This window comes from Gossypium raimondii, chromosome 5 (genome assembly GCF_025698545.1).
Source record: "Gossypium raimondii isolate GPD5lz chromosome 5, ASM2569854v1, whole genome shotgun sequence".
Lineage (NCBI taxonomy): Eukaryota > Viridiplantae > Streptophyta > Magnoliopsida > Malvales > Malvaceae > Gossypium > Gossypium raimondii.
The window spans coordinates 5,936,508-5,959,873 of NC_068569.1; the positions used below are offsets into that span (position 1 = coordinate 5,936,508).

General features: G+C 33.3%; 1 protein-coding gene across 2 annotated transcripts; it reads left to right on the forward strand.

Annotated features, from left to right (window-relative positions):
* The first annotated feature begins 3,776 nt into the window (after positions 1-3,776).
* LOC105768021 (ubiquitin C-terminal hydrolase 13) lies at positions 3,777-22,540 on the forward strand. Of its 2 annotated transcripts, XM_012587711.2 has the most exons (32): positions 3,777-3,997; positions 4,178-4,244; positions 4,411-4,561; positions 4,671-4,828; positions 6,156-6,421; positions 6,503-6,721; positions 6,808-6,916; positions 6,997-7,112; positions 7,452-7,550; positions 13,624-13,733; positions 14,014-14,088; positions 14,577-14,652; positions 14,765-14,911; positions 15,338-15,418; positions 15,498-15,617; positions 15,871-15,993; positions 16,325-16,402; positions 16,837-16,925; positions 17,011-17,119; positions 17,953-18,021; positions 18,098-18,208; positions 19,586-19,641; positions 19,785-19,962; positions 20,057-20,158; positions 20,245-20,316; positions 20,427-20,492; positions 20,857-20,922; positions 21,080-21,166; positions 21,270-21,386; positions 21,621-21,695; positions 21,783-21,869; positions 22,059-22,540. In XM_012587711.2, exons 1-32 carry the CDS (start codon positions 3,968-3,970, stop codon positions 22,098-22,100), a joined length of 3,351 nt encoding a protein of 1,116 aa, XP_012443165.1. In that variant the 5' UTR covers positions 3,777-3,967; the 3' UTR covers positions 22,101-22,540. The 2 variants fall into 2 exon arrangements, with proteins under 2 accessions (XP_012443165.1, XP_012443166.1); XM_012587712.2 differs by lacking the exon at positions 14,014-14,088.
* The last annotated feature ends 826 nt before the right edge of the window (positions 22,541-23,366 follow it).

Below are 23,366 nucleotides of genomic sequence, written 5' to 3' on the forward strand. Positions count from 1 at the left end.
GCTACCTACTGTATGATTTAATATACTTAAGTCTTATAATTTACTAAATAAAATAATTTTATTCTAAATAAATTTCAATATTTTTATGTGTCATGATGTAATTTTATTTGATAAAAGTGTTTTAACATAATTATAGTTTTATTTATAAGTATAATATATTTTTCTTATCATAAAAATCAGTTAACCAAATATTTTAATAAACTCGTAGCTATTTATAGTAATGAATTTTTATTTAAATTTATAAAATTAGTGATATAATTAATAGTGAAGGATATATTATTTAGTTCAAATGTTTCACTAAACTTATGCATTTATATACCAATTTATGACACGTTAATTTTTTATGGAATAAATATATTTATAAAAATATGATACTAAAAATAAATAAGAATTTGGCTATCGTGTTTTAAGGTATTATATATATATATATATATATATATGAGGTAGAACCATAAAATTTATATATATATATAAATATAAATAATAAATAAATAACCCTCATGCTAATAGTTCTTACTTTGTATAAATGAGTTTTTTAAGTTACTAGCTGAGTTTGGACTTGGCTTACGGCCAACACTAATTCCATCAATGATTTTGATAATAGTATAAATTTGGTAATACTATCAAAGAAGTCCCTGTATTCAGGGAAGTAATGCATTTTGGCCTTTATATTGAAAAAATTGGTAAATTAACCCTTAACATTTCAAAACCTGCAAATTAGCCAATATGTTAAATAATGACGTGGAACGTTAATTTAAATGGTTAATTACTAATTTTGTTCCTGAATTATAGCTAAAATATCATTTCTATTTTTAATTTTTTCTTGACAACATTTCAAAAAAATCTTAATGTTCAAAAAAAATCAACTAAATATTTTAATTACTCACTTTCAAATTTCTCTTGCTTTTGTTAATGTTCAATTTCATCTTTTATCGTTCATGTTTCCAACCAAAATGTACATAAAAATATATTTAATGTTTACTTTCTTCTACTTTAGTGAATACTTGTTTTCACATTTTCTATGTTTTTGTATATAACATTATGGGTTTTGAAGCTTTAAGTTTTGGCTTTAATAAAATTGAGATTGATTTTGTTTTACCATAATTTTAATATTTTAAATATATTCTTAATCATTTATATATTTTAAAAATTAAAAAATTAGAATTTTGTTAAGAAAAGTTTAAAAAATAAAATGATATTTTAGTTATAATTTAGGGACTAAATTAATAATTAATCATTTAAATTAACGTTCTATATCATTATTTAACAGATAAAATTTCACGGAATGGTTAATTTACTCATTCTTTTAATAGAGGACCAAAATGCAACTTTGCCTCTAAGTATAGGGATTTCCTTGATACTTTTACCTATAAATTTTATGTAATTAACGTTATTGATATTTTATTTACCATGTTAGGAAAAATGTAAACATTTTAGAATGATATAATTTTTTAATTCTAAAAAAAATAAAATGATAAAAGATAGAATAAACTATATCACATACCATCCAACTATATTTAAGTTTTTTTTATGGTTATTTAACTATTATAAAATGTTCACCCAACTGATAGTATTAGTTTTTTTTGCCCAAAATTGTGGAGTGTCTTTAACTTTGTGACAAAAAGACCAACAAGTGTTAGGTATAATAGTAGGTCTCGTTGCACCCCAAAAGGAGAGTTCAAGTTCAAGTTACGAATACGACATTATTGGAAGCTGTAACTATAAAACCTGAAATGATTAGTCTCCATAAATCATAAAACAAACACGGAGGATACCTTAGTTGACATGGATGTTTTAAATACAACATAATAATAAATTTAGCCATCAACATTTATATGTTTCAGTAAACTTGTCTTGATTCTGAAAAAATTAACACAAAACTAAACAAAATTTATATCAATTTTCGTATAACAACATACATTTGGGGCTAAAACATGTAATGGCAACAAATATATGGTACTATTTTTACTATAAAAGTACTTTAATGACCAATTTGAAAATCAAAGTATTTCAAGGACCAATGTAATAACAATGGCTAATATGCTATGGGAAATTTAAATCATTCTTTATTTATTTAAATTAATTCATTGGTAATTTGTTTTAATAAAATAAACAATTTAAATTTATTAACATTACTAAACTTCATAATATTTTAACTTTTCTTCCATCAACTGAATATTTCGATAAAATTAAATATTTTAATTATAAAATTCGATAACATTTATCAATGTTATAAAAATTAATATTCAATTTTAAATAATAATAATCAAATGTCATAATCGAATAATTATGTGCAAATGTCAATGAAAGAAATAAAAATTTCTACAAAAGGCCTCCTTCAATGAGATTACCATCAATTAAAAAACCACTTGATAAAAAGTAATATTGTTGATACCAAGTATTAACAAGAGATGAGAGTTAGTTGGAGTGAGCAATTTCAACTATACAGGGCAAAAAGCAATCAAGAAATAATGCTAAGGTGAAGAAGGAGGAGAAAGGCGAGGAGTGAAGGTTAATGACTCAACCCCCTTCTCCCTTGTGCTATTGTGCTTTTATGGTGGTTGATTCATTGTTTTATACCATTACATGCCGAGTCATATCGATAAGTTGGAGGTTAAACTCGATAAGTTAGAGGTTAAACATTGAATAGGTATTGTTAGTGTAAGTTGGTTATTGTTATGGTACATTTTGTTTGGTCTTATATTTATCCTAGATTGTCTTATCATAATATTATCATTTTTTATTGTGCTAGCTAATGAGCGGTGTCATTTTTTTGCATAAGTTGTTAAATTAGAGATTTCTAATAAAGAGTTATTAGTTGACAAGTTGGTTCATGATAAATAGTCGTTGGAAAAGTTCTCTAAGGAATGATCAATATGATGACTCCAAATATCTAAGCCATTGAGAGTGTAAAAAAATAAAAGAAGTGTTTTTAAAATATTAAGTAATCTAGAATATAAAAAACATATAAGAAGTTAAATTGTTGTATATGAAATTGTTACTTAAAACATTTTCATGTTCTTTTAAATAATAAAGTAATTGGTAAAATATGAAAACATTACTTGAAATTTGTTTCTAGGAAATAAAGGATTTTGTAATACATAAAAAATTACTTAAAATATAAAAAGTTTCTAAGTATTACGTAATATTCATAAAAGGTGAAAAAATTCAAAGAAATTAAATTGAGATTAATAACATAAAATATAAAAATTCAAAAGATAATGTAATTCATAAAACATGGAAGAATCAATTAACAGACAAAATATTATTTAAAACATGAAATCACATCCAAGAAAACAATTCTTAAGACATGAAATAGTTACTCATATATACTAAAATGTGAAAATATTTTTAAATAATAAATAATTCTTAAAACACAAAAGAATTACATTAAAAATGTTATTTAAATAATTTATGAAATATGAAAGGAATTACTTGACACATGATTGTGTTATATAAACCATAAAGGTTATCTAAAAATGACTTAATACATGAATGCTCACCTAAAACATAAAAAGTATTACAAGAAATTAAATAATTGTTGATATATAAAAGCAATACTTAAAACATGAAAATCTCTAAAAAAGAAACGATTCGTAAAACATGAAATACTCACTTAATACGAGATAACTTTACTAATAAATAAAGTAATTTATAACCGTGGAAAGAGTTAAATACCTGAAAAAGTTATCAAACAAATTCTAAAATTTTAGTAAGTAAATTTATAATAAAAAAACTAAACACTGGAAAGTACAGAAAATTAATAAAATCCCGAAAATACCACATTTCCCAAATAAAGACCATCGACAGACCTTTCTTTCTTCGTCTCGACCACCTTCTGGTGATCTCTCTCTGATAGCTTTTCTTCACAGTAATAAAATCACCTAATAAAATTAAACCCCCAAAAGACAAAGAAAATCTTATCTTATTTTCCCAACTTTCTAATTTACCTCTCGATTTCATAGCCATGACTGTCATGACTCCTTCACCCATCGATGTACTTTCTTCATTTCATTTGTATTCTTTGAATCTTTTTTCGTTGAACAATTGATGCCTTTGGAGTTTTTCTTAGTTCTTTTTGTTTGTTTTGGTTTTATCTTAAATTTTGATTTCTTATGGACTCGACTTCTTCCAATTTAGTTATTTTTGGAAATTTCCGTGCTTCTCTTTTTTCCAGCAACAGGAAGACGAGGAAATGCTCGTGCCACACTCTGATTTGACCGACAATCACCAGCCCATGGAAGGTACCTATTTTTAGAAAATAAAATAAATTCAGAATTTTACTTATTTGAATATAGCTTACGTCAATGTTAGTTCCCAAAATGGTTGTACTTGTTTCTCAGGGGTATCACTGACAAAAAAAAGTTTGATTTGGTTGTGATTCTTGTGATTTTATGTCTCAATTTTTAGTTGTATCACAAGCTGAGAACGCAAATACCGTGGAAAATCAACCAGTGGAGGATCCTCCTTCGTCAAGATTCACTTGGAAGATTGATAATTTCTCTAGATTAAACACCAAGAAGCATTATTCAGATGTTTTTGTAGTTGGTGGTTATAAATGGTATATTGCTTACTCTTGCTGATAGTACTTACTTTCATTTTTTCTTTCATGATTTTCTTTTATTGGCTATATTAGCTGAGGATTGATATTTTTGGTTTGAATTGCGTAGGCGAATACTGATATTTCCAAAGGGTAACAATGTGGATCATTTGTCCATGTATCTGGATGTTGCTGACTCAGCAAGTTTACCCTATGGGTGGAGTAGATATGCGCAGTTCAGCTTGGCAGTAGTTAATCAAATTCATAGTAAATATTCAATCAGAAAAGGTATTTCCTTTTTAGCATACCATTTATACACTTACTGTTTAGAAATCTTTTTGGGTGTTAAAGTGGATACAAAGTTTGCTGCTGGGTTTAGATAGCTTGTAACATGGTTGGAGAAAAATGATGATTAGATATTGTATAGGAAGTTGCATGAGCGTCAGTTTTGTTTTTGATTTGATCAATACAAGAACATTACTTATTGGTGATTTTGTTCTACCATGTCGAAGTGTATGCTTTTTTCACCCTTTGCACAGATTAATACGGGTTTGATGCAATTAAAGGCAGGTCATATCTGATTACTCATTTTACGAGAAAGAAACATGGCCATATGAACCGTTTATGATTCTCTATGTTTCAACCTGGATTTCTTGATATCATTATCAGTTTCAATGATTAAGATACATAATTACCAATGTTGTCAAGGGCGCCAAGCTCACTCGAGGCACTAGGACCTCTATATAGCCTGAGGCGCAAGGCGCAAAAACAGCCTGAGTAAACCAAAGTGCAAGCATATAAATATAAATATATGTAAAATGCATATAAAAACATATGTAACTAATACATATAATTAATAAGTAAAAAAAGATAAATTTTAATATAGTTCAATTTATAAATTCAAAACATTGTTCAATAGTTTAGGTTTAATAATTTACTTAATGTATTGTAAAATAAGACACCGTAATAAAGATTTGTTTGTTTGCAAGGTTGTATTGAAAAGTTTCAAGAGTTAACTAGGCTTTTATATAATATAATTAGGTCAATAATTAATGAAAAAAAGTCATGTACTATATTTTTCTTTTAAAAGTCAAAATAATAAAAAGAAAACAATAAAGAGGAGAATGGAATGGCTCTTTAGTGAAGTGCGCTTTTTTTGTGCTTGGCTTTGCAACAAAGGTGGCCGAAAAGCTCATCTGGCCCCCTCCTGATTGAAGTCGCCTCACTTTGAGGTGCCTGAAGCTTTAATGGCTTTTTGCGCTGCACCTTAGTGCCTAGCGCTCGCCTTGACATCACTGATGATTACTTTTGGCTGGTTGTAAGTTGTTTTTTAAATTTAGAAGATAATCTGAGCATGGTGTATTTGGATCTTGATCTTTGGTAAAAGTCCCTTTTTGTCATTGTGAGCACAATGCTTTCTTTGTATGTATAGCTGCTGACAATGTTCAATACTTGTTATTTTTTAATTTTAAAATCTATATGTGGCTCACTAGGTGTGGTTGCTGGTGATGTGGACTCACTTTTCACAATTACTCTGTTGCAGATTTTGTCATAACATTGTATGGAATAATGTTAAGCTTATTAAATTTGCACATATCTGATTTTTATCTTGCAGACACACAACACCAGTTTAATGCAAGAGAAAGTGATTGGGGTTTTACATCCTTTATGCCCCTTGGTGAGCTATATGATCCTTGCAGAGGGTATCTTGTGAATGACACTTTTGTTGTTGAAGCAGAGGTCGTTGTCCGCAAAATTGTGGATTACTGGGCATATGACTCAAAGAAGGAAACTGGTTATGTCGGACTTAAGAATCAAGGAGCAACATGTTACATGAACTCTCTGCTCCAAACCCTGTATCATATTCCTTACTTCAGGAAGGTAAGGACTCATGCTCTATATTTTGTTGAACTGACATGTTTTTAATTTTGTATTGCTAATGCCTTGGATGTTACATTTCAGGCAGTTTATCATATGCCTACAACTGAAAACGATATGCCATCTGGAAGTATCCCTCTTGCTCTGCAGAGTTTATTTTACAAACTCCAGTACAGTGACAGTAGTGTTGCAACAAAAGAGCTGACCAAATCTTTTGGATGGGACACATACGATTCTTTCATGCAGCATGATGTTCAAGAACTTAATAGAGTTCTATGTGAAAAACTCGAAGATAAAATGAAGGTGAAAGCTTCAATAATTTTTCATTCCAAGCTTATTCTAATGTGAAACCAAAGTCAAAGTTTTGATTACTTCTCTTATGCCACCAGGGAACTGTTGTGGAGGGCACCATACAACAGTTGTTTGAAGGGCATCATATGAACTACATTGAGTGCATTAATGTGGATTATAAATCTACAAGGAAGGAGTCATTTTATGGTATTTGTTTCTGAAATGACTGGTTGGGTTTGATGAGTCTCGTTCACCAAATGATGCTAATTTATTTTTGCCTATACCAGACCTACAGCTTGATGTTAAAGGCTGTCGAGATGTATATGCTTCTTTTGACAAGTATGTTGAAGTTGAACGGCTTGAAGGTGATAATAAGTATCAGGCTGAGCAATATGGATTGCAGGTAATCTTCTATTGTAAGCTTCTAAAAGAATACCAGTTGAATGGTTTGTGCATACACTAGAAATAACTTGATTACTAGCAACTTTGCCGTCAGTTAGAGCAGTGTTCATTAGTGCAAGAGCTGCATCAGAGGCTGTTATTTGGCCAGCATGGACAAAATGTTTAGTTGTTTATTGTAACAAAATGTTGTGTTTTGCAATATCTAAATGGCTTTAGCAGTGTTGGTTGGCTCAAGCATTAATTTGTTTTTGGTATGGTGTTCGTGCATTATATCTGATTACATGTTACATCTTTTCCCATTTAAATGACTACATTTTGATTTTGGATGATGTTATTTCAGGATGCTAAGAAGGGTGTGTTGTTCATTGATTTCCCTCCAGTCCTTCAACTTCAGCTTAAACGTTTTGAATATGATTTTATGCGAGATACTATGGTCAAGGTCAGTAGTTATAACCTCTTAGATTTACATGATTCTATTTAATCTATGCTTCATCTGTAGTCCAGGAGCCTCTATTATCAGTGCTTAATGCATTTTCAGATACATTTAGATCATTTCCTTTTTGCAGAAGTATAGAATCCATCAGTTCTATGTTCTGGTTTTACTATACCTAAATGACTGTTGCTAATAATAACTGATATCTTGAGCTCTAAAATTATTTTTCATGTTATGATATAGTTTTAACTTTGAAGTGAATTACTTTTGGTGAGGGTGGGGGTGTCCAAACCAGTGTAATTGGTATCGTTCTGGTTTTATGGTGAATCAAAATGATACCAGGATCATGCAGTTTCCATTTCTATACTGGTCTTACTAGTCATACCTGCCTATAGGTTGGTATAGTAAACAATAACAGATCAAGTAGTTTGCTTCTTCTTCTTCTTTTTCTTTTTTTATATGTTATTTTTATTTGTGGATCGAGATAATCAGTACCTTACTATTGGGCATACTTTTTTGACTGATATTGGTACATAGCGCTATTGCTGTATTTCAACTTATTGTTTTGGGTTTATTGACATTTTCAAGTAATTTTGAAGTATTAATAACCTATTCTCAAGTTCCTTAATGAAATACATTATATACACATGCAAATTACCTCCATTACATGCACTCATATATACATGTAAAATTTTTATATCCAAAATGTTTAAGCATCAAATAAATATATATTATTACAAAATATAGTAAATTATTGTTAACTAGGTCAATGCCTATTCCAACAAACATATTCTATTTCTAAATTTAATTATGAAAATTTTTGAATAAACTTAACAAAAAGAAGAATTTGGTTGAGATAAATCTAATAAGTGAAATTAAAAGAAAAAAAAAAATCTTGTACAGACTAATACGGGCTGGTATGACTGGTCTAAACCTGTACAAAACTGAAACGGTACAATGCTAACATTGTTTCAGTTTACCGTAAATCATATGGCTGGTAGTGATGTGGTACCATCATTCATGACTTTTTTGATGTCTTGGTCAACCTATGGTTACATTTCTGATCTTGATGCGACATACTTGCAAGTTCTGTAATCTGAAGGTATCATTTTTTGTATATTTGTGCTAATGGTTATTGTGTGGCTGTGTGTGTTTTCAAATGGTAAATGAAAAAACTCAAGAGGAAAAATATTCTGTTATATTTCTACTGCTTTAGTTTACAAATTATAAAGAGAGGAATAATCATTTTAAAGGAAACAATTCCTAATTTCAAAGAATCGATGAATCGAGATTAGTTTCTATTTACAAGGAACTACTAGTAATAAGGTAAGGTTTCTATCTTTAATTATAGGGATTCTAACACTCCCCTCAAGTCGGAGTGTAGATGTTAATCAAACTCGACTTGCCAATAAGTTCTTCAAACATGTTTCGCTCAAACTTTTAGTTAACATGTCCGCAACTTGTTGTCTAGTAGGTAGGTAGGTGATGCATACTTCTCCAGAGTGTATTTTTTCTTTTATAAAGTGACGATCTATTTCCACATGTTTGGTCCGATCATGATGCAGGATTATGTGCTATCTTGACAATGACACGGTTGTCACAAAGATATCTTCATAGGTCCGTATAAGGCACTTTTAGTTCTCCCATAAGTCTTTGTATCCAAACTCCTTCGCATATACCATGAGATAGTGCTCGATACTCGCCTCTGCCTTCTGCGTGCTACCACATCGTTTTTGCTCCTCCACGTCACGAGATTACCTCAAACATAACTATAATAGCCGCTTGTAGGCGTCTATCATTAATGTAACACCTTGATGCGCATCGATGTAGACTTCACGCTTGGTTGATCTTCTTGAAGTACAGGCCTTTACCAGGAGTTCCTTTTAGATATCTTAGTATTCTTAATGCAGCTTCCAGGTGCTTCTTCCTCGGGGCATGCATATACTGACTAACAATACTCACACTGAAGGTTATGTCTGGACGGGTGTGAGATAAGTAGATGAGCCTTCCTACTAGACTTTGATATCTCCCCCTGTCGATTTCTTCTCCATCCTCATTAGTTCCCAATTTAAGGTTAAACTCCATAGGAGTTTCGGCTGGTTTGCTGCCCATCAAACCAATTTCCGACAGTAAATCAAGAACATATTTCCTTTGAGAAATGAAGATACCTTTTTTCGACCTTGCTACCTCCATACCAAGAAAATATTTAAGACTCCCCAAGTCTTTAAGTTCAAACTCTGTACCAAGAAATTCTTTCAATCTCAAAATTTCGCTCGAGTCATTTCCTGTTAATATTATATCGTCGACATAAACGATAAGGATGCAACATTTACCTTCTTCCAAGTGCTTGTAGAACATGCTGTGGTTTGCCTGTCCTTGAATGTAATTTCTGCTAGTCATAGCTTTTGCAAATCGGCTGAACCATGCTCATGGAGATTGTTTCAGCCCATACAATGACTTCTTCAACTTACACACTTGGTCCTTATTTTCTTCAAACCCGGGTGGGAAATCCATGTACACCTCCTCATTTAATTCCCCGTTGAGAAAAGCATTTTTTACATCCAATTGAGTCAAGTGCCAATCAAGGTTGGCAGCAAGAGATAGCAGGACCCGAACGGTGTTTAGCTTGGCAACTGGTGCAAACGTCTCGTTGTAGTCGAGACCATAAGTTTGGGTGAATCCCTTAGCCACAAGTCGAGCTTTGTATCGGTCAATACAGTCGTCGGGTTTAAATTTCGTAGTGAAAATCCATTTGCACCCTACGGTTTTTTTCCCTTTAGGTAGATCCGAGACTTTCCATGTTTCATTGTTTTTGAGGGCCTTCATTTCTTCCATCACGGCTTGTCTCCACTCAACTGATTCAAGAGTCTCTTCTATATTTTTTGGAGTTTTTACAGAATCAACATTAGTCACAAAAGCTTTGTAAGACTTAGATAAATTTCCATAGGATACAAACCGAGAAATAGGATGTTGAGTGCACTCCTTGTACCCTTCGAACGCAATTGGAAGATAGATGAATGGTGACGAGGTGGGACTTCATTTGAAACAGTCCTCGGTGGGAGATGTAATTGGCACTGCTGTATCAGTTTCAGGAGAACGATTCCGTCGGGAGTAACCCTGTATTTGCTGTTTTCCTTGATCAGGTGGCTGTTGTACTTTGGTGGAGGTATTGTTATTAGGAAGGACGGTGTTAAATTCTTGCTGCACAGGGAAAACAACTACTAAATTTGGGATAGGTTTGTTTGTGATAATAGTAGTAGGATCAGGAGGTATAATGAGGAGAGTATTAAGGGTCTCATGAATAACAACTAAATTTGGGATAGGTTTGTTTGTGATAGTAGTAGTAGGATCAGGAGGTATAATGAGGAGAGTATTAAGGGTCTCATCTTCATTAAAAATCTCCCCCTGAAGATGAGATGCTGCAAAGTATGGTTCATTTTCAAAGAAGGTAACATCCAGAGACAAACATTCGCAATGTTGGTGAGTAACACTTATAGCCTTTTTGTGTAGGGGAATATCCAATGAAGATGCAGGTGTGGGCTCGAGGATCAAGTTTGGATTGATTTGGTTGATGGTTATGGACAAAAGCTTTACAGCCGAATATTTTGGCTGGAAGATTAGGAACATGAAATAGAGGGAAGGTCTTTAAAAGAGTATTTAGAGGTGTTTGGAAATTGAGGATCTTTGATGGCATTCGGTTTATGAGATAACAGGCAGTGAGGACAGCTTCTCCCCACAAGTATTTTGGAACATTCATGGTGAACATTATGGCTCGACCCACATCAAGGACAAGAGATTTGGTGTATAATGCCTTGGTCAGAAAGGTATGGACTTAAGACAGAGTTAAAGTATTCTCTCCTATTGTCAGTACGGAGGGTATGTATGGTAAAGTTGAACTGGGTTCGAACCATTGAGTGAAAATTTTGGAATACTTTGGGTGTTTCAGATTTTTCTTTGAGTAGATAGACCCAACAGACCCTAGTATGATCATCAATGAATGTTATAAACTATCTAGCCCCTGTAATATTTTTCACTCGGCTGGCTCCCCATAGGTCACTGTGGATTAACGAAAAAGGTTGGGACTGAATATGTGGTTTTAATGGGTATGGCACACGGGTATGTTTAGATAATTGACAAATTTCACACTTAAGGAATTAATACTTTTATTTCGAAATAACAGCGGAAGATGTTTTTTCAAATACACAAAGTTTGGATGTCCTAACCTACGGTGCTATAACATAATAGTGTCCTATTTTGAAGTGGATAGCCAATCCCCTTTGTGTACTGTTTTTATTCCAAATATATAGTCCATCATCAACTTTAGCAGTGCCAATCATCCTCCCCGATTTCTGCTCCTGTATCACACAACCAATTGCAGAAAACTCAGCAAGAAAATTTTCACCGTAGTAAGTTTACTAATTGAAAGTAAATTACAGGACATGTTTGGGACATGTAGGACTTTATTGAGAGAAAAAATCTGTCATTTGTACTTCTCCTATTCCAGCCACAGGTGAGTAAGAACCGTCAGCTATGCAGATTCGGGATTTGTTATGACAAGGAGTGTAGGTGTGAAACAATGTGGAGTCACCTGTCATGTGATCGGAGGCACCCGATTCGAGTATCCAAGGAGATTGATTATTAGATTCAAAAGCAATGTTGAGGGTAGTACCTTGAGTGACTAGAGATCCATGAGTAGTGGGAGTACCAAGTATCTTATGGAGAGTCTCAAGCTGTGTTTTGGTTAAGCGAACATCAAGAACATCATCTGCAGGAGTGGAGGATAGCATGGCAGTCTTATTATCCTTCTGTGTTTTTTCAGGATAGCCATGGAGTTTGAAGCATTTTTCTTTTGTATGACCAACATGATTGCAGTGACTACACCATGGTCTTGTTGATCCAGAATCATTTCGAGCACGTTGTTTTTGTGGCTGTGGATCTTTGGAGATGAGAGTAGAGGATTCAGTAGGACGGTTAGAAATCGGGGTCATAGGTTTAGGTTCCTTTGAATCTCCCATCATGACAAGACGACGCTTTTCTTCTCTTCTAACTTCTGCAAATGCTTCACCGATCGTTGGGAGAGGTGATCTGCCCAAAATTCGGCCTCAGACCTCATCTAACTCACGGTTCAATCCTACTAAAAACTCATAAAGACGTTCATTGTTGAGATGGGTTATAAACCTGTTGTGTTCTAAGCCTTCACCCCAATTTGCCTCATAGTACATATCCAGTTATTGCCACAAAATTTTCAGATTGTTGTAGCAGTGAGTTACCTCGAGTGTTCCTTGTCGGATATCCTTTAACTTAAGCTTGATCTCGAATACTTGGGAGGCGTTTCCAAGTTCTGAGTAGTTTTCTTTGACTGCATCCCACATGTCTTTTGTAGTTTTGAAAAAAAGATAGGTGCGACTTATATGGCCTTCCATCGAATTGATTAGCCAAGGCATTACAATTGAATTGTTGAGTTCCCAAGTGGTATAAGTAGGATCAACTATGGTTGGTCGTGGAATTTCTCCATTGATGTACCCTAATTTGCCACGACCATGAATCACCATAAGAACCGATTGAGACCATTGCAGGAAGTTCTTCCCATTTAGCCGATGATTGGTGATTATAAGGGAGGAATTAATTTCACCTTGAGTGATTCCCTGATTGATATTCTGAGTTATTTGTGATGTCTCAGTTTCAGAGAAATTTTCATTGATATCACCCATTGGAGGACTAAACCGAAGGAATTTTTAGGAAGGGAAATTAGAGAAGAAAAATAGGATCGAATGAATCCTAAAGCTCTGATGCCAAGAAAAAACTCAGAGGAAAAATATTCTGTTATATTTCTACTGCTTTAGTTTGCAGATTATAAAGAGAGGAATAATCATTTTAAAGGAAACAATTCCTAATTTCCTAAGAAAAAACTCAGAGGAAAAATATTCTGTTATATTTCTACTGCTTTAGTTTACAGTTTACTGAGATTAGTTTCTATTTACAAGGGAACTACTAGTAATAAGGTAAGGTTTCTATCCTTAATTATAGGGATTCTAACAGTAAAAACTGAAACTTTCCACTAATTCTACTAATTTTGCAGATTAATGACCGTTATGAGTTCCCTTTGCAACTTGATCTTGATCGAGATGATGGAAAATACTTATCACCAGAAGCTGATAGGAGTGTTCGGAATCTTTACACACTTCACAGGTACCTACAACATTAAGCATGTATCCTGCCCCCGTTCTTCCTTTCAATGTTCTGATAATCATTAGCTAGATTGCGATATTAAGAAAGATGGTATATGGACTCTGTAGTGATAATACTCAACAAACCTTTTATTGGGGTTCTATAGTGATATTAAGAAAGATAGTATATGGACACTGTTTGAAGTTGCTGATGCACAATTTAATGGGCAGAAAATACTACTTTACGGTTCTTTGACGCTTATATTAGTGTCTGGTACTCACATCTATGAGTTTGCTTACAGTGTCCTTGTTCATAGTGGTGGAGTGCATGGTGGACATTATTATGCATATATCAGGCCGACTCTTTCTGATCAGTGGTATGGATCATCCTCTGAAGCATCTCAGGGTGTGTTTGTATGCTTGTTCATCGAGAGTTTTAAGATGATTTTAGCAGGATTTTTCCTTTTGAAGTTTAATAAATGACCAAAAATATACATGCAGCCTTGATTGGCAAAGCCTACACCTGGCCAATTTTTTATGATGTTTTTACGTCTGTTTGGTGGATGAACAATTGATAGATTTGGTGCAAATCACGTACCAATTGCTTCAGTCAAGATGCATAAAGTTTCTTCTAAGCCACAGAAAAAAGTCCCAAATAGATTTTTAATAAGTTATTGTTGAAAAAAAAAAAAGAATGAACTGTTAAATCCTTAGGCTGCTGGATGCTTATTAAATTAGCCAATGCTGATTGCATTGAGGGTACTGTATTTACAGCTTGCATATGCCAGGTACATTTAGGCACCTGGAGTGGTGATAGTATTACTTCTTTCATATAGTTACTTTATTCAACTTGTGTAATTTTCAGGTACAAATTTGATGATGAAAGAGTAACCAAAGAAGATATGAAAAAGGCATTAGAGGAGCAGTATGGTGGGGAAGAGGTACTTTTTGTTGAACAGTTTCTTTAGAATTTTTTGTATTCAGCCTTTCTGCTTCAAGTTATATGTATCTTCAAGGTTATGATTTTAATAATATTTCCTTATGATGTGACAGTTACCGCAGACAAACCCAGGGTTCAATAATACTCCTTTTAAATTTACCAAATATTCAAATGCATACATGCTGGTGTATATACGTGAAAGCGACAAAGACAAGATAATATGTAATGTAGATGAGAAGGATATCGCAGAACATCTTAGGGTAAGATGCTACTGTTTATCTATTTACTGCTCCTAATGAGGCTGAATCAAATGATTGAGGTAGGCAGGGAGCTAGGATTGAAAAATTAGCAAGCTCCCAACTACGGTTGAGCATCAGTTTTATGGCAGCAATGGTCCTAAAGGTCATCAAGTAATCCAATTTCAAGTAGTTTGTCAACTAAGAGTATATCAACGTATTGAAAGAATTGCTTTCTTCTCAAGCTTGGCTTGAGGAAATCAATGTGCTTCAATATGACTGTCTTGGATTTTTTTTGTCAAGAGCAATCGCATATGAGCCTCTTACCAAGCTGATCTCAAGCAAGCTTGAGTTGTCTATTTTGCCTTAGAATAATACTTGTATCTCAAATTCATAATTTGAGATCACTTCCTAACAATCTAATATGAAATTTCTGATAACTTTCCCCAGGAGAGATTGAAGAAAGAACAAGAAGAGAAAGAGCATAAAAAGAAGGAGAAGGCAGAGGCACATCTTTACACTATTATAAAGGTTGTTATTTGAGTCATTAATTTAGATAATGGTTTGTTCATTATTGACTATATTTCTTACAGCTATATGATTGTTCTAGGTTGCTCGAGATGATGATCTTGCAGAGCAGATTGGGAAAGGTATATGTTTTGATCTTGTGGATCATGATAAAGTCAGGAGTTTTCATATTCAGAAGCAGATGCCTTTCAATGTGTTTAAGGTATGACAGAAGAGACAAAAATATTGTCTTCTTGTGTGTTTAATGGTTATAGTTTTTTCGGGGAATTATTGGTTTCTTCACTAAATTGGTACTCTCCTTTTCCTGTTTTCCTCTTGATTTCTACCTTTTTAATGGTGTTTCATTAACCATTTCAAGTTAAATCTCTAAGTTATCTTCTCGTTCTTGTTTTTTATGATACGTTGGTTGTCCATGTTATGATTTTGTTCATGATTTACCATGTTTCCATATGCAGGAAGAGGTTGCTAGAGAGTTTGGCATACCAGTGCAATTTCAGCGATTCTGGTTGTGGGCCAAGCGTCAAAACCATACCTACCGTCCAAACCGACCATTGACACCTTTGGAGGAAACACAATCTGTAATATTCCTCAACATAAATTGTTATACCCTGGTTCAAAAGTCTTGTTTGAGGAGTATTGGTTTCTAGATTTAGCTTCAGTCATTGTTCAGCGTAGTATTGGATTTAATTAATTGGCTGTCTTCATTTGTCCTGCTTTGCTTTGCATGCCTTTCTCTCACACTGTGCATGCGTGCGTGTGTTGAATGAATATATATGTACAGACACAGATGTACTTATATATCAGTAAGTTTCCTTTAAAAAACACAGAATGATCAAGGAAGATGTGCTCTTTTTCTTTAGTTTGACAAGGATCTAATGATGTGCCTAATTGTCTCTTTCCTCACTGTAGGTTGGAGCCTTGAAGGAGGTATCAAATAAGGTTCACAACGCAGAACTAAAGTTGTTCCTGGAAGTTGAGCTTGGACTGGTAATCTGGTTTGGCTTTTCTTAAGCAACATGTTTCTTCTTTGATGCTTAAACTCTCCGTCCAGTGGTGTTATTGACCTCATTCAGGATGCTAATTCTAGCCCCAAAACTAAAATTAAGAGATCCAGACAGCTAGGCCTAATTTGGTGTTCTAAAAACTTCCAAGTGCAAAAAATTCTGTTGTTAGAGTAGAAAGAAATAGAAGTTAGGCCTAGACCTTGAGGTTTTAAGCAATACACAGTAGAATCACTTATCTGCCCTTGAAAATACATGTTAGTGAGGTTTGAAACTGCCTGTATACTAGATTTTTTAGGCAAATTCTAGTTATGAATCTTGCCAAAGCCATTTGACCTTTTGTTTAAGTTTTGCCCCTTTAGCTTTATAATTTTTGGGTCTTCTTTTATTTGCATCATGATCTTAAACATGATTGTTCAGGATTTACGCCCAATTGCGCCACCATATAAGACAAAGGAAGATATTTTACTTTTCTTCAAGCACTATGATCCTGAGAAAGAAGAGCTTCGGTAGGTTGTCTCATGTTGTCTATTTGTGCTTGTCTTTTAGGTAATCATGTGAAATCTTATGCGGGTTATCTTTCTGTTCTATTAGCTACGTTGGAAGGCTGTTCGTGAAAAGTGCAGGCAAGCCAACAGAAATTTTGTCCAGATTAAACAAAATGGCAGGGTATGCTCCTGATGAAGATATCAATCTTTACGAGGTTCGTATCAAATAATATCTTTTTGCAGTAGTGCAATTTCAGTTCTCTCTTTTATGCATGCATTTGAGGAGTTTTCTGCACAAGATTTTACTCTTTTTTCCTTTTGCTGTTTTACATATTTATACTAATTATGCTGATGGTTGAGACATCTTTTCCGTTTACTGGTTTTAGGTGGAATAAATCTGGCCTGTTCTAAACTGTTTTCCCTTGAACTGTTGATGGTTAACTTGTTTAATAGGACCCTGTATCAGGGGTGGAGTCAGGAAATTTGGATTGTGGGGTCAATTTTTTAAAAATTAAAACATTTATAAAAGTCATATAAACTAATGCATAATGTTTTTTTCCCTGTTCTTCTTCCTCTACTTCACTTGTATACTTTCTTTTAAAATATTTTTTATTCTTGTTAAACATTTAAAACAAATAAACCTAAGCCTTAAAAATAAAATAAATAAATCTTACATAACAATCCTAATCTATCACAAGAAAAGCTACAATCCTAATTTTCTTGAGATCAATCAATAAAGCTTGAAAAGAAAGTAAGAGTTGTTACCTAAATTTTTTGCAAAAGCATATTTTTTATAAGACCATTTTCAAAATGTTTGTGGGGTCAATACACCAATTATATAATTCTTTTAAACTATAAGTAATATTTTTTAATTATTTCTTTGTGGGGTCAATTTATATGTGGCTCCGCCACTGTCCTGTATAACAGTATTTCTGTGGGTTGGACTGTGAAACGATGTTATTTGCTATCTGGTTAATTTGTTGCAGAACCTGGTTGACTTTTGACATCTTTATGTGAAATAATACCTTGGTTCTGCTTTAATTTCCAGGAAATAAAGTTTGAGCCCAGTGTTATGTGTGAACCAATTGACAAGAAAATCACGTTTCGTGCTAGCCAGGTATGCCTTGCATTTCATTTTGGAGCAGTTGTATTGATCTTTAAAGTGTTATATTCATCTATCATTTTCACTGCAGCTTGAGGATGGTGACATTGTTTGCTTTCAAAAGCCTCTCCCTGTTGAAAGTACTAATCAATACCGCTATCCTGATGTTCCTTCATTTCTGGAATACGTGCATAATCGCCAGGTACATCCTCTACTGTTTTCTATTCAATGAGTTTATCAATTAATTTTCACTGGATGAGAACTGTGAATGTTGAACTCTCTGTCATATTGCTGCTTTTTGTATGATTGCCTTTTTAACGTTTTGCTTGAACTGAATAATGTGTGGTAGGTAAATTACTCGCGCTTCATTTTCTTAATCTGAAAACAATTCAATCTTTCTAATCTTAGAAAAATGCATTTGGTGAATAAAAATAGTAGAAACACATTTAGATCAGTATTTTCTATTTAAAGAAACTATAAAAATTATATATAAGAACATAATTAATTTCCATATGCTTGTTTCACACATAAAATGCAGAGAATTGCTATATATATAAACCTAAAGGCAAGCGAAGGAAACTGCTGGTAGGAGTTTCTCTTGTTGAGTTGATTAATGTGTGCACCTCTTTTTCACTTTTATTAGCCTTTTTATTAATCTTCATTCCAACAGAAATTGGAAAAAATCATAATAATCTTTGCCATGTACATTTTGCTCCTTTTCAAATCATGTGCAGGTCTATCATTATTTTGCATCTACTAATGGTGCTGCTTTTACCTTTATAGTCTTGAAACTACTTTAGCTTGCTTTTATATGCTACCCAAGCAGTTGCATGTTCGCCTGTTTATAAAAGGACACGCTTCTACAATTACTGTCATTCTAAATGCTTCTGATTTACTTTTCACTGCAGTTGAGTGCCTACTGTAAGTTGGTTCTGTGAATGGATAGATAGCATTTCATGTTTTCATTATTAAATATTATTTTTTAATCATAAACATTTCTTTTCTTTCTTTAATAAATGAAAGGAGAAAAGCTTTATATATCTAAGCCCATTCTTCATAATATGTTGGTTGTGAATAAACTATTTCTATTTATTTATTCAAGAAAAGGAGCTTAATTGAAATTTTAGGAAATAAATCCGGGTCATCTCAATTGAATTTTGTATGCATTCTTAATCCTCAATGAAACCCATGATTCTTAGACTAGAATCTTGTCCAATATATCTATGTAACAATTTAATAGTCATAAGAATCATTTAACCAAGAGGATTCTTTCAGGACTTGTGGTATTCCTTTCATTTACCACCACCACTCCTTAAGGCTAATGGCCGACTGATCCAGTTACCTTTACATTGCTGGTTTGATTAGAGTAATGCTGTCTTTGGATTTTGTCTTAAGCTCATTAATTCAACAGCTAAACATCTTGGACTCTTGCCTGGGGTATATTTATTGTCAATGGATAGTCTTACATTGTCTTGGAGGATACAAGCCTTCAGTCATACTCATATGTGCTCTAATAAACTCTTTTGCTTCACCAGCTAAAGTAATATTAGCATTTCTTCTTATTCCTTTTATATGTTAGGTTGTACACTTTCGGTCTCTGGAAAAACCCAAGGAAGATGATTTCTGTCTGGAGATGTAAGTTTCAGTTGCCTTTATTTTTTGTATTGACATATCTTTAGTAACTAACTGGTAAATGGAGATTCATTCTGTTGTAATTTTTGCCATTATGTGTATGCGAAGATCTAAGCTTTCTACCCCTTTCTCTTTTGAATGTTTAGGTCAAGGCTTTATACTTATGATGATGTTGTTGAGAGAGTAGCTCAGCAACTTGGTTTGGATAATCCATCAAAAATCAGGCTTACATCACACAACTGTTACTCCCAGCAGCCCAAACCTCAGCCTATTAAGTATCGTGGAGTGGATCATTTGTCTGACATGCTGTTCCACTACAATCAGGTAATAATCAATTGACCTTAGTAATGCATACTGAGAAGCCAAAAGGATGAAAGGGCTAAAAGCTAACCAACCTGTTGAATTTGTTATTTGACAGACATCTGATATTTTATACTTTGAAGTATTAGACATCCCTCTGCCAGAACTGCAAGGTTTGAAAACGCTGAAGGTAGCATTTCATCATGCTACAAAAGATGAAGTGAGTATGATCATATTATAGAATTGCAATGAATGACATTAAAATTTTGTTTTAATGTAATAAAACTCTGTTCTGTCTGAGGCCAGGTTGTTATCCATACTATTAGGCTTCCAAAACAGAGCACTGTTGGTGATGTGATTAATGATCTTAAGACAAAAGTAAGCTTTCTTTCATTTCATTGGTTTAATGATCATGTTGAAAGAATGTAAGTTTTTGTGGGTCATTTCTAAATAGAGAGTAAAATCTGTGAATCATCATTTTGAAACAGGTGGAGTTGTCTCATCCTGATGCAGAATTGAGATTGCTTGAAGTTTTCTATAACAAGATCTACAAGGTGTGAGCGTCATCTTTTAACGGTTACATACACTAATCTCAGTGTTTGACAAAAATGTGAAATGAGCAAAGGGAACTTTTGTACATGTTCATTTGATTTGAGCTGATCTGGATGCCTATTAGCTGTATTGTTGAACATCATTGTTCTCAGTCCTTCAATGGAATTGGTTTTCTTATCGGTTTAAAACTACACATTGCTTGTTGAAAAGACAGTTTTCCCGTTTTGTTTCTTGAATTGCATGCTGCTGTATCTATCTTGCCTTGTTACTCTTCCTTGTATACTAATTTAGGGTATCCTTTGTTACGTGTTAATTTTTCCTCGCCTTCGTTTCGTGATATTTTATGTTTCTGTCTTGTTTCTGCAGATTTTCCCACCCAATGAGAAGATTGAGAATATAAATGACCAATACTGGACACTACGAGCAGAAGAGGTCAGTTGCTCTTCCCCTCCCCCTTCTCTCTCACCTGTGCATATGCAACTCACACATCTGCTGTCTCCATCATGCTGTGATAAGGAATCATTTTGTACTTATGGTCTTCTCTATGATATTGAGTGCTGGTTTTGATATTTTTTCCTCAATGTTACAGATACCAGAGGAAGAGAAAAATCTTGGTCCAAATGATCGCCTAATTCATGTATACCACTTTACAAAGGAAACAGCTCAGAACCAGATGGTAACAAGCTTGTTATAGTTTCACATATCTGATTTTCTGTTGCCCTGTTTCCTGGTCACTATTATGTTTTCCTTACCACTTCTATTGCCTCTTGTTTTGACAGCAAATTCTGAATTTTGGAGAACCCTTTTTCTTGGTGATTCATGAAGGTGAGACTTTGGCCGAAATAAAAGTCCGTATACAGAGGAAGCTGCAAGTTCCCGATGAGGAGTTTGCTAAGGTTTGTCCCAATTGGGCTTGTGCTCACTGATTTACTCTAATCCTCCTCTCTTTTCTCCTCTTTTTGATTTGGGGCAAATCAGTTATAGATTGATGCATGCTAGGAACTTCAATGGATACGTACACTGTTGATATATAATTTTTAAGTAGCCATTTTTCCTTTTCCTTTTCACTTTTGTTTTAGTTTTTCTATTTCCTTTCTTATTTAAATTTATTTGAAACCTATTTTCTTCAGTGGAAGTTTGCATTCCTCTCACTTGGTCGGCCAGAGTACCTTCAAGATTCTGATATTGTATCTAGTCGTTTTCAGGTGTGTGCAGTAGTTTATATACAGATTTTTGAAAATTATTCAAGTTTTATTACTATTTTACCTTTTCTTTTTTTTACATAAATTCAGAGAAGAGATGTTTACGGTGCTTGGGAGCAGTATCTTGGGTTGGAGCACTCTGACAATATTCCTAAAAGAGCTTATGCAATTAATCAGGTAATTTGCCTTTTATCAAAAAAATATTGTTTCATCAGAATTTCAGTTAAGTATGCATCTAGCATTAGGGATTAGGATATTCTTTGGTTGCATATGCTTTTTCTCTGAGGCTATGATTAATCTAGCTGCTTTTTGGAAGGCCAAGATAGTTGATACTGTATTTTGATATTTTGCCATGCTTGGTTGCAGAACCGACACACTTTTGAGAAGCCAGTAAAAATCTACAATTAGGGAGCATTTTAGATTACCTTCCTTGATAAAACATAGCACAAAAATCAGGCTCTGGGCCTGGGTTATATAGAGTGGGGAGAACACTTCTAGCAAATGACAATGTGAGGCAACTAGTTAGCGTGCGATTTGTTGGATATGTAATTCTTTTGGTAGTGGTGATTGGAAGGTATCTTTTGTCCTAATCAAAGTGTGCCATCTAGAAATGTCAGATTATGATCTGCTGATGCTTTTGTTACTTGCGTGTCTTTAAATGGAGGTCGAGGTTAAGGTCAAAGTTGCCTGTGTAAGTTGACAGTACATAAACAAGATTTTGGAGTAGTGAAATATGTATAGAGAGAGGAGTATAGTCGGAACGTGGGAGGCTATTATCATTATTCCCCTCCCTTTGTTTGCTTCTTGATTTTGTCAATATAGATGATTGATTATGCATTTAGCAAAAATATTGGGCCTTTCAAATGGTTTTGAAATTTGATTGTCATTCTTTTCAAGCCTCTCTCGTATATCCAATTGCGTTAAATTTCATGGTCTGAGAATAAACAGTGTTCCTTAATCAAAATTCTAACCCATATTAGCTATTTCCTTTACAGTCAATTTAGTTGAATTTCTCCAATCCTGCATGATTTGCATATTATGTAATAGAGAACAAGGATTTAAGTGATCCAACTTTTATTGGTAAAAAGGTCCCAATTTGACTCCTTTCTCCCCCCGACCCTCTGTTTTCACTACTTTTTTTTTTTTTTGAAACAACTGTTTTCACTACTTTTAAGTAACAACAAATAGGATGTTTTTCATTCCAATATTTAAAACGATCCTTAATCCTGCAGCTAACCTTTTAAATTTATTTGTCCTTTTTAAATAAGTGATATTTTTAATTATTCGTATATTTATTCTTGATTCTATCAAAGCAATTTATCTTAGTTTTCCAAATTCGTACTTTTAAATAATATATTTAAAAATTACTTCCACATTCTACTCTTAACTAAATCAATCTTAGAACATGTATTTGAGCAAATCGAGAACAAAAGGATAAATATTAAATTTCATGTTTTTACATGAAATTTGGTAAATAATTTGATATATGAATTTTGATCAAGTACAATTATACAGGTTAAATTTTAATTGTGGTTAATATGTATATCTGAAGTTTTGATTTTGATTTAAATGTATATATTTAAAGAAATGAATAGAAACATTTATTTTCATATTGGATTAGTATAGTTGTTTATGTATGTAAAATATCAATGTAAGATGGTGTTAATTTGATAA

Excerpts from the sequence above, each read along its gene's own strand:
- LOC105768021 (XM_012587711.2), top strand. The coding sequence starts at position 3,968 with ATGACTGTCATGACTCCTTCACCCATCGAT. Across the intron at positions 6,917-6,996 it reads AAGGAAGGAGTCATTTTATG|ACCTACAGCTTGATGTTAAA; the intron begins GTATTTGTTTCT and ends TGCCTATACCAG. Across the intron at positions 19,963-20,056 it reads TGCTGTTCCACTACAATCAG|ACATCTGATATTTTATACTT; the intron begins GTAATAATCAAT and ends GTTATTTGACAG.